This window comes from Lepisosteus platostomus, chromosome 25 (assembly GCF_059453375.1).
Source record: "Lepisosteus platostomus isolate fLepPlt1 chromosome 25, fLepPlt1.hap1, whole genome shotgun sequence".
NCBI classification, from domain to species: Eukaryota; Metazoa; Chordata; class Actinopteri; order Semionotiformes; family Lepisosteidae; genus Lepisosteus; species Lepisosteus platostomus.
In genome coordinates this window covers 16,055,591-16,067,185 of record NC_142635.1, presented here as the reverse complement: position 1 = coordinate 16,067,185, position 11,595 = coordinate 16,055,591, and the positions used below count along the sequence as shown (strand labels likewise).

At 46.3% G+C, this 11,595-nt stretch overlaps 1 protein-coding gene across 5 annotated transcripts; it reads left to right on the top strand.

Annotated features, from left to right (window-relative positions):
• The first annotated feature begins 406 nt into the window (after nucleotides 1-406).
• On the top strand, nucleotides 407-10,405 carry usf1 (upstream transcription factor 1). Of its 5 annotated transcripts, none has more exons than XM_088619267.1 (11): nucleotides 407-501; nucleotides 2,157-2,244; nucleotides 2,356-2,405; nucleotides 2,525-2,670; nucleotides 3,895-4,008; nucleotides 4,667-4,817; nucleotides 5,839-5,926; nucleotides 6,696-6,754; nucleotides 7,003-7,097; nucleotides 7,334-7,462; nucleotides 8,454-10,405. In XM_088619267.1, the coding sequence occupies exons 2-11, from the start codon at nucleotides 2,237-2,239 to the stop codon at nucleotides 8,541-8,543; spliced, it is 930 nt and encodes a 309-aa protein (XP_088475393.1). In that variant the 5' UTR covers nucleotides 407-501; nucleotides 2,157-2,236; the 3' UTR covers nucleotides 8,544-10,405. The 5 variants fall into 5 exon arrangements, with proteins under 5 accessions (XP_088475393.1, XP_088475392.1, XP_088475391.1 ...); XM_088619266.1 differs by lacking the exon at nucleotides 407-501 and adding an exon at nucleotides 560-947 and having other exon boundaries at nucleotides 2,525-2,640; nucleotides 5,839-5,893; XM_088619265.1 differs by lacking the exon at nucleotides 407-501 and adding an exon at nucleotides 561-947 and having other exon boundaries at nucleotides 5,839-5,893.
• Nucleotides 10,406-11,595: the final 1,190 nt, after the last annotated feature.

The window sequence follows — 11,595 nt, the reverse complement described above, 5'->3', positions numbered from 1 at the left end:
GGGCCGTAGTTTGCCCACAGGTGCTCTAGCATGTTCTATAATGCTCCAGAATTTAAATTATAAATGAAAATGTTGATGTTAAAAAAAGCAGATAAACCAATACGAACAAGCTGAAGAAAAAACAAGAAAAGGTAGTTGCAGTATTTCATGGGCGTGTTGACAAGACAAGAAACTACATTAGAAAGAAATGTTAAAAGAACTGTCAAAAGAAAGACCAAGGAAAAAGCAAACTACCCTTCGTGTATATACGCTAAGATTAACTGGCGTCTCTTCTGACTGAGTATTCAGACTGCACACTCACTCCGAATCTGTATTTGTCTATGTGGTTATTGGGGATTAGCTGGACAAATGCTCCCACAAAGGCGTCACTTCCTGACTTTTGCCATCAACTATAATGGCCGCTGCACAAATCCGGGTCTGTAGTGACGTCAAGGGAGAGCGGGGGTCTCTGCGCACGCGTGGCAGGACTCCTGTTCATAAACAAAAAGGAATTTGTGGACGGTAGGTGTTAATGAGTTTCATCATTTGGTTGTGTTTTTAGAGTTCGCAGGTGGAAGCATTCGCTCATAAAAAAACAAGGGATGTAACAGTTAATGTAATGTGGTGGTTATAAGGTGTTTGGTGTATTGGCGGTGTAATAAAAAACGCTCACTTAGATAAGGTTATTTCTCGCTTTGTCTTGTATTTCAGTGTTGTACAGTACGTTGCTGTAGTCCAAATCAGTGCTGAGGCTTTGTCATCACAACTCTTTCCAGGTTGTGTGGATCTTATAATAAAAGCAGGTTTTCTGTGCGAAGGGCTCTCGGGAAGATATTGTAGGATGATTTCTCGCAGTAATTGTACTGTCACCTACGGTAACTTCAGCCGTAAAATACCGGAACGGCCAAAGCACATACATGCAAATTAGAAATGAATGTCAGACGGAACGGAGTCTTGTGTTAACCCCGGTATGTAAGTTGCATTTTTGCAAATATGGTTTCTACAGCTCGGCTTAAATATAGAGTTGAATCTCCTGCGCAGAGTTGTGGCTTTTACGTGATCGATTATACACACGCCAGGGCGCAAGAGACAGCAGTGTCAAACTATTTAACAACGGACGCTGCTGCTTTCTGTTTAATAGATCACGGTCTATTATAAAAAAAGCCCTCATTAAACTGCATTTTGTCTCTGAACAAAATAACACTGTAGAGAATAATACACTAAATATAATACATGTTCTATATGAGCGGTGATGTGTTTTTGTGGTTTAAGCGTGTATTAGTTTCCAAATGTATTGTTTATACGTTTAAATATATTAAAGTTTACTTTACATTTCACGGTACACATTAAGGTAGTTTTCCAAAAGACACTATTGCACAAGTCAATGATTGGGAAACACCGAGAGGCAATCTGTATGTGTTTTTACAGTATGTTGAATAAATGAGTATGTTCAGTATTACATTTCTCTTATCATGATGATAGCGGTGTCTTAGAAATATTTTTCACTTTTATCACAAGATGTCATATTTAATGTAATGTGGTGAGAACAGGAGTTTGTTAGTGGTTAATGAGGAGTACGGGGTATACACCAGGTACACTTTTTTTTATCTGCATGCACACTTACCCTGATTATCCTGCTGTGAGGAAGCTGCTGTCTGGTGCCTCTTACCTGGACCCCCTGAGCTGTGTCCTGGGCCCTGGACCAACACACTGGGCTCAGGCCTGACACTGCCCTGACCTGCAAATCCTCACAACGCTGAGGACCAGAGGCAGGACTGTGCGCACAAGTGCAGCATTGAAGCATCAGACTGTGACTTGGAGCTGTCTGGCAGACACCTGTGTGCTCATTGAAAACTCAAGTGAATACCAGTTCTCCAAGCTTCTCTGAGGTCTTGTCCAACTGGACTGATACAAGTCCTGCATGAGCAGGCACAGGGTTGGTGCTGTATTATAACACGACCACCGTAAGCATGCGCGTATTGTTTTTACGACGTCAAAAATTTTCTTGGAAGTTTACATGAATTCTTACAGCTGTCAGACTTTGCATCTCATCTGGATGGCGTGGAAGTGGTTTCTGAAGCTGTTTGAGGAGTGCTGGCTGTTTCACCCTTTCCGTCTTCCTGTTGGCCCAGTCCCTGCCTTCTGCCTGTTGCTCACCGTTGTCATCTGTATTCCAGATTGCTATAGCTGCCTGTCGAGCAGGACTGCCCACTTAGCAAGTGAGGGAGCACATCTCCGCCGTACACTGTCTGTCAGAATGAAGGGGTGAGTGTGGCTCGTCAGTCCCTGCGGCATCTTTGACTTCAGGAATCGCACGTCCAGAAGGAAGGATGTGAAATGTAACTCCTTTCTCTCTCCAATGATATTTTTGGATAGGCAGCAGAAGAGCCCAGATCCTGACGGCAATGTTCCCGTGATTGAGGAAGGTAAGAAAACCTGAACGTCTTCATGCTGGTTGGTGAAATTCACAGCCGTTAACATCTCTTCTGTGTTGTAGTTGAATGAAGCAGGCTGTCAGGGGATGTCGTTTGTGTGTTTACTGCAGGGGCTGTGGCCACGGCAGAAGATCCATCTGCCATTGCCACCATCCAATCAGCGGCCACCTTCTCCTCGGACCAGCCAATCAAATACCTCTTCAAGACGGAGGGGGCTGGGGGTCAGGTAGGGGCACTGTACCCTCCCACTGGGCAGGTAGGAGGGTAGAGGGCAGTGCGTTGGGTATCTGCAGGACTGTGTTTGACTTACAATCGCTGATGCACAGCCAGTCTCTGAACATGTGTTGAACTCAGTCACCACAGAACTCTCATCCAGTATCTGAGCCTGGGTTTGTACTCATAAAAGAAATTAAGGGACAAAAGTATTTGGGTCAGTGATCTAGGCCACTTAAATCATTTCATTTTTTTTATAAGATCTTTAATTGCAGCGGGGTTGTTAATTCTCATCTTTGCATTAAGACATTCAAGGAGATTGTTTTAGTCAAAGTTGTTTCATAGTTTGACTTTAATGATTGTGAGTAGGTTTAGACATTGCAAATGTGCGAAAATGGAAGGCTTATTGTTCGGGTCAAAGGTGCAGCACTTCAGGGGAAGCACTGCCCTTCGGGGACGTGGCCAGCGGTGGCTTCACAGAACAGATCAGCAGGCGAAGGGGTTTAGGGTTCACCAACCTGTGAAGCAAAGCACTTTTATGAATGTGGTGTCAAGTGAATTATTTCAGATTTTTTATTAGTGCAGGCCTTGGGTTTTTACTTTGTGAGATCAAGATACTCCCCTAGGCTGGCTGAAGTACACCACTTCTTTCTCGAGCCCTTTACTGGTGATTGCTGGTGTTGTTGGACGGGCAGCACATAAAAGGCCTGACATAAGTCCTATGTGGTCCCACTTGCTGGCTTTGAGTATTTAAACCCAAGCATTCATTTAGCCAATGGAAACAGCAGCATGCCCTGGTGGGCAGAGGGGTCAGGGGTTTGAAAAATTGCAGATTTGGCTTCAGTATGTTTGCAAATTCTGTTGAGGTAGTTGTTGGATTGCATGTAAACGTATTTGGTTTTTTTGATCATTTGATTGTGACAGTTTTAAATTGTTTGAGAAGGTCTCTAATGGGTAAATTTGAAAAGCTAATAATCACATTAAAGGCACTAGGGTATTAAGTGTCTAAACCCATATCCAGTAGCTTGTACTCAGTGGTGCTTAACAGTCCTCAAAACAGCTAGGTATCTGCTTGCCCTGCTATATTTTTTGAGTTTTCTGTGGTTGCGGATTTTCCGCCTGACCTGGGGCGTTAACAGGGGTTTTCCCGGCAGTGTATCATGAGTGCCAAAATGGTAAGTGTGTAGCAGTGCAGTGTGTTAGCTGGTGTGTACCGTTCTGCACAAGCAGGCCTGTCTTGTCGTTTAACCCTTTCCGTTTGTTCCAGGTGACTTACCGGGTCATCCAGGTGTCAGACGGGCAGTTAGATGGGCAGGCAGACGGAGCAACAGCTGTCAGCGTGGTCACGGGATTTCCTGCAGCAGCACAACCTGTCACCCAGGTATCATAAAAGACCACAAAGGATGACTTTTGATTTCTAGGTTATTGGGCCGAGCAGGCATGTCACCTTTTTCTTTCATGCAATTTCAAGCTAACACCTCGAAAGCTCCTAGCGAATCCGCACTTCTAAGAGCAGTGCGGCTGGTGTTTTCCGATTGGAAGTAAAGGGGTTTCCTGAGCTGTGGAGGGAGTTCTGGGCCTGTGATGACACTGGAGTCTATGAGCTGTGGTTTCAGGAGCATTGGGCATGAAGGTTTTCTGTTTGGGGTTTCGTTGCTCATGATCAGTTGCTAAACTGATGCAACAAGATGATTGGTTACGAACGTGACAAAGCCTTTTAGGTCATGGAGCTTGTTTGGTTGTCAGTAGCTGTGTTGATCTAAGAATCAGTTCCAGCTCCAGTTTATTGGAGGAAGCCAAGGTGTTGGCTTCAACACTATGGAGTGGCGTTTTGTTCCCTACTCTCACCACCCTTTCTGCTTGCTGTTCTCAGTTCTCAGTGTGCTTTAATAACTTGTGAATTGCTTTCTTTTCCGATATTTGTCTTGATCTATTCAACCATTTTGGCCACTGCTGTGTAACCTTTGATTTTTCTGCTCTTCAGATGAGTCAGTTTTGTGCTGCAAACTGATACCACGTGCACCTGTCCCGTCTTGCAGGCTGTTTTCTCTCAGTCAGAAGGCTTGGAGGGAGACAGCAGTGAAACTCATTACACTTACTACCCAGCCACCATCTCCGATGCCACCCCTGGCACCATGGTCACCAGTGTGCAAGCCCCTGAGACGCTCCTGAGCCAGAACACGCCCACAGGTAGGCACAGCTGAGGGGCTGCCGCGCGTGTGTCTGTGAGTGTGTGGGCTGCACGCTGTTTCCCACAGGTAGGCAGGACCAGATTGTGTTTGTGGATTTTTCAGTCACCCCAACATGAAAAGACACTGTAGAGTAAAGTCATGCAGCGCATTCTTAAACTTGAACAGTTAAGATTTTAATCTCTCAGTTAATGTTTTCATTTATTGATAGTGAATATCTCTTATAACTGCTGGATAGAACTTCATCCCATTTTCATTCAGTTCTTAAAGGGGAACCGCAGTCCTAATTTCTCTGACTGGTTATTAAATCTTGGTAATACATTCATTGACAGTTTACAGATTTTGAATTCAGCACAAAATCATGAACTTTGTGAAAGTACTCTGTCGTCATGTTGTCGCAAAAACCCCTGGTCTCATCTCAGTGGAAAGCAAAAGTTTGTGAGATTTGGAACGTGAAGCAGCCTGTCCTGCTCGCTAGTCACTGTAATGACTGATGTAATGCAATTGACAAGTGAATAAGTACAGATTGTGCAGCAGACATTTCACTGCAGAAATGTTCCAGTGATCTGCATGCAGAATGAACAAGTAAGTAGTATTTGTCACCAAAACTTTCTCAAAATCGATTGCAATATTTCTGTTAGATTAAAAGAGATGTATTCACAAGCCTGCTTGTTTACAATGTAATAAGGCAACTTTACAAAGTTGTATTGCCTCTTTATGAATCACAGAATACGACCCTGCGCGCACCTGGAAATTAAGTCTATTATGTGATGTAAATTGAAAGTTTTAAGACTTACCGTGTACATTTTACACAGCCTTTTGAGATGCACTCATCAATGCCGAAACTTTCTAACCCTGAAGTTCCCCTTTTGGCCTGTGTCTTCAACTTAAATAGACTTGTATTGGAAGTTGTTGTCTTGGAAATGAAAGGCACTGGGGTTGGAAATAGACATGAGACCCTGCAGCCTGGGTGCAGTGACCCCTGGACAGTCTGACTCTTTCTTCTTCCCTGTGTCTCTCAGGGCAGCTGTACGTGATGATGTCTCCACAGGAAGTGCTGACAGGAGCGAATCAGAGGTCCATTGCTCCTCGTACCCAGCCTTACAACACGTAACGCCAGCTTGTCTGTTCTTGGAGGGGGGGGCTGGGGATTAGTCCAGATTCATGGAACAGTGGAAGAGTGGAAGTGCATTTAAACACAGGAACAGGAGGCCCTTTGTACCCAAAGTGTGGTGGTCATCTGGAACAACCTGCCTAGCCATGTCGTTGAGACCCTGGCCTTCTTTTAAGAAATTGCTGGATAAGATCCTCAAATTATCGGCTACTGCCTTCCTAATGGGTCAGATGGGCTGAATGACCTCCTACAGAAACCCATCTACAGAAACCCACAAGTGGCCAATCCTGGTCCTGGAGAGCCACAATTCCTTATCCATTTGGCAAGGCTTGGAACACATGTGCTTTGCTCAATTTAGTCAGACAGCTGTACTTCCTGAAAGCTACAGGATCTTGGTGTCTTTATTTTAGATTAACTCAGAAACTGTGCAGTTTAACTAATAGTTACAGGTGTTAACTAAGTGGAGATTTAAGGGACTGTGGCTCTCCAGGACTGGGGCTGGTCACATCTGGATAACTCTGGACATGATTAAATTGCTTCTCCTGGCCAGAGAAAAAAACATTACAAGTTTATTTTTTGGTCCAGATCATAAAAGATTACATTATTTCACGTGCCAGATTCATTTAGTGATATTTCACCAATGACCTGACCCTGTAGCTTGCCAATTATCTGTGTGAGCCCATCCAGTTCCTGGGACTTGATCTATACCAGCTTATTGTTATTCGTCAGCATCAAGAACTGAGTATTTTTCTTTTGCACTTTCAGGAAGTCTGATGTTCCACGGACCACTCGTGATGAGAAACGGCGGGCCCAGCACAATGAGGGTAAGACTGCTGACCATGCCTCTGCTGTCCTCACTCGCTGTGTACCTCCAGAGCGTCCCTCTTCCCAGCCATTTTCCTGAGGGCTGAGCCCTTTAATGGTGTCAGTTTGCTGTGAAGCTCTAAGGTGATTTGGTGTGAAGGGCTCTTCAGGAAAGTGTTGCAGAAGCCAGGGCCCCGTGGCTGGATGTTGGCGGGGTGAGGGCTCCTCTCTCACGTATTTTCTGTTCTCACATCCCTCCCTTCTCCAGTTGAGCGCAGACGCAGGGACAAGATCAACAACTGGATTGTCCAGCTGTCCAAGACTATCCCAGACTGCACTATGGATTCCACCAAGACTGGGCAGGTGAGATGAGCTCCTATCACTGGATTGGTGCTTTTAAATGCTGAAACGGAAAACAAAATCTTCAGCCGATCCTGTACTGTGAATGAACTGGTGACGGCATTGTTTACCAGAATGGCTCGCGGCGCACAGACAGACGAGGGGCTCCAGACAAAGCTCAGAGAGCGACCAGGCTCTGCAGGGTTTTCTGACCAACGCAGGTGTCCAGCTGTGAGCACAACTGCGTTGCTGTGTTGCAGAGTAAAGGAGGTATCTTGTCCAAGGCCTGCGACTACATCCAGGAGCTGAGGCAGAACAACGTGCGGCTGAGCGAAGAGCTAAACTCACTGGACAGGCTGAGGATGGACAACCAGCTGCTGCGCCAAGAGGTGCCTCCGCACATACACTGACACAGACACGCACGCCTCCACTGAGCTCTACACTGACACACACGCCTCCACTGAGCTCTACACTGACACACACGCCTCCACTGAGCTCTACACTGACACACACGCCTCACTGAGCTCTACACTGACACACACGCCTCCACTGAGCTCTACACAGCCACACACGCCTCCACTGAGCTCTACACTGACACACACGCCTCCACTGAGCTCTACACTGACACACACGCCTCCACTGAGCTCTACACTGACACACACGCCTCCACTGAGCTCTACACAGCCACACACGCCTCCACTGAGCTCTACACTGACACACACGCCTCCACTGAGCTCTACACTGACACACACGCCTCCACTGAGCTCTACACTGACACACACGCCTCCACTGAGCTCTACACAGCCACACACGCCTCCACTGAGCTCTACACTGACACACACGCCTCCACTGAGCTCTACACTGACACACACGCCTCCACTGAGCTCTACACTGACACACACGCCTCCACTGAGCTCTACACTGACACACACGCCTCCACTGAGCTCTACACAGACACACACGCCTCCACTGAGCTCTACACAGACACACACGCCTCCACTGAGCTCTACACAGACACACACGCCTCCACTGAGCTCTACACAGCCACACACGCCTCCACTGAGCTCTACACAGACACACACGCCTCCACTGAGCTCTACACTGACACACACGCCTCCACTGAGCTCTACACTGACACACACGCCTCCACTGAGCTCTACACAGACACACACGCCTCCACTGAGCTCTACACAGACACACACGCCTCCACTGAGCTCTACACAGACACACACGCCTCCACTGAGCTCTACACAGACACACACATCTTCACTAAGACACGCACGCACTGTCTCCTCAGTATATTGGTATTATGCCCTTGTATGATCAAGGGACTGCATCCAGCTGTGCCCCGAGTTAATTTGTTTCTCTACCTTGTTCCAGGTAGAGGAGTGGAAATCCAAGAACCAGATTTTGCGAAACCAGCTCAGACAGCACGGCATCGTGGGAGCAACGACCAACGATCCACAATAAGAAATGGGAGTATGGGAATGGTGGAGGGGGGGGTCTGTAGGGAAGGAAACGTGAGGGCAGTGGAGCTCAGTGTACACACACTGGTAATTCAGAAGCCCAGGAAGGGGTTGGACTGCTTTAATAGCTGCAGTTGTGAGTTCATCATCATGTAAATACTACAAAAATAAGTTTTTTAATCTTTTACTTGAGACATCCCCTCTCTCACATGGATGTTGAATGATGTTTGAATCCTTAACCTGAATCTTCAGCTCCAAGTGTGAGCGGAGCAGCAGGCACAAATTAGCATTTTTCTCCTTCACTTCTGAGCCTCTTGTCTCATAACCCTGATCTCTCTTTGGCAACAGCCCAGATGCACAGTAGTTTAAGTTTAAGTTTTTCCTGAGCTGAAGACTGAACTGATGGAGAGGAAAAGCAAATCTGTTTCTGTAATGTTTAACCTTCTGTTCTCCTGTCTGTAAAAATAAGGCAAAATTCGACAGGTGTTGGCCCTTATCCAAAACCATGCTAGTGATGAACCTGGGCTCGATGGAACTGCTGTACATTCCATTCGTGGGTGTTACTGCTGTCATTGAATCAGATTGTAAAGCAGAGTCCTGGAAGTGGGGCCATCTGGACATTGACCACCAGCTCACATTCGGCTCTGGCTAAGCTCTGATCCAGGTTCTGCTATAGACGTGAAAGGGATTCATTGTGGAATATGCCACTGCTGACACCATGCCGGAGAGAAAATGAACAGAAGACGCAGGAGTCAAGGGAGGCGAAGAGGAGGTTCTCTTGTGAAGTCCAGCAAGTTCTGATAAGCAGCTGAAGAAATACTTCAGCTTTTAGGAAGTGAGCAGAAACAGAGCTTCAGAGCAGAACACACTGGGCTAGAGGAGAGTCTGGCCCAGCTGTCTGCATGCAGCTGTGTTGTCCTGCTGTTATGATTCTGAGAGGAAGATGTGTCTGTGCACTGGTGTTACCACATACTGGTGGATTACCGCCGAGACAGAAGAATGATTTGTGGCAGCCTTCAGACATATGGGAACCCTCCAATCCATCTTTATTTTTTATTATGTATAAATATGTTTACTGTGTCACTGTCAATTTTTTTAATGTTGAGTTTCGGTCTCTCTATCAGAGGGCTTAAGACCACCATGTGTCTGATCTCAGTGCTCTTCTAGGTGTCCTACTTTTTTATCCAACTGCACTTCCCAGGAAACGGAGATTGTGGCAACAGAGCTCTGGTGGACAGGGCTCGACCCAGGCGATCTTGCTGGCCTCACCTGGTGTGTGCTTAGTCCAGTTGTGTTCAGATGTGCTGTGAGGGGAGCAGGGTGACCAGCACCTAGACTCACGTTCCTCTCTCACCCCTGCAGCGTGTGGCAGAGTTTCAGATGCAGCTGGTAACTGTGTCCAGCTTTGAGAGCTGCACCGGCTTTCTGCGGTCCTGGTTAGAGTTGAAAACCCCTGTTGATCCGCAGAAAATACCATCCATGTGAGTGGCTCTGCTGGAAGTGGGGCTCACTATCGCTGAGGGCCGGGGTCTGGGGTTCCTTGAGTGGAAACGCATGACAGGAGGGGTGTGGCCTGTGTCTGTGCTGGGCAGTGTGATCGGAGGTCACCGGCTGAGTGAACTGCAGATGATTTCAGTACTGCTCCCCAGACAGTCCAGAGACAACAACACAGAGACTCGCAGGTCTTCAGTTTTTCTTTGCTGTTTTTACAGTGCTGAAAAGGTTGTATAATAATGTGTGGCTCTGAGATGCCACCTGAGTTTGAGTAACTTATTAGTGACTTGCATTAGTGGAATTCTACCCCTTCAGTGTTATTTTTTGTCATGTATTTACAACTGATGTTCATTAAATTTCACACGGATTTTCTTTTCTGTGTATTTGACTGTTTATTTCACATTTATTGATGTATTTTCTCACCCAGGATCGTTAGGAGCCTCACTGGATGTGGCAGTGTGGCTGGGTTCTCCTCTATCCCTTGTGGCAGCTGTGCTCTTTTTACAGCAGCGACTCTCTATGACAAAATATTAATTTAAAACCAGGCGATCTTGCAGCAGGAGGGATTGTTAAATCCCATGTTATTTGAAATGTTTAGTTTTTAATGCACGGGGGGGGGATGAAAACCCGCTCGGAATTGTAGTTACAGAAAGTAGTTGCCGTCGTCCCGGCCGGCCTCTTTCTTAAGTCATACTAGCGACGGCCGCTAGAGGGCGCTACGCTGTTGCCCACTCGTCGGTTGAGAATAATTGTTACTAAATTCAAGAGATACCACTGTGCTGCAGTGCAGTGATCATAATAATCATAAACTTTATTTTATATAGCGCCTCTAAAGGTGCCTTCTCAAAGCTCTTTATAGAATGACAACTACAATAAAAAGAATACACAAGATAGGACACAATGACAGTATACAGAGGAGACCGTGGATGGGGGTAGTAAGAAGAGCAGAGGGGTGAAGAATGGAACCGGTTCAGTAAAGACTCTTCTGAAGAAGAGGGTTTGGAGTCTGGATTTGCAGGAGTTTAGAGAAGGTGACTCTCTGATATCCTTGGGGAGAGAGTTCCAGAGCTTGGGGGCACAACAGGAGAAGGCCCTGTCACCCATAGAGTATAGACGGGCTTGGAGGACAGTTAGGAGACCCGAATTAGAGAGCGAAGGTTGCGAGGTGGGGAGTAGGGTGATAATAGTTCAGACAGGTACTGAGGTGCCAAGCCATGCAGAGCCTTATAGGAGAGCGTGAGGATTTTAAAGTCCACACGGAATTTGACCAGAAGCCAGTGCAAGGACTCCAGGATAGGAGTAATGTGAACACTTGCACTAGACCTGGTCAGGATTCTGGTTGCTGAATTTTTGACAAACTGCAGTTTGTTCAATATAGATTTAGATACCCCAGCGAGTAGAGCATTACAAATGTGTTGATCAGCTTTGTAAATGCGCCTGAGCCACAGTTAATGTAAAACGATGAAAGCAATAGACTTTTACCTACCCCTGAGGGTGAAGTGCACATCTGTATATTGTGTTCTGAAATTGCTGCTACAAAATGTATTAATATCTCGGTATAA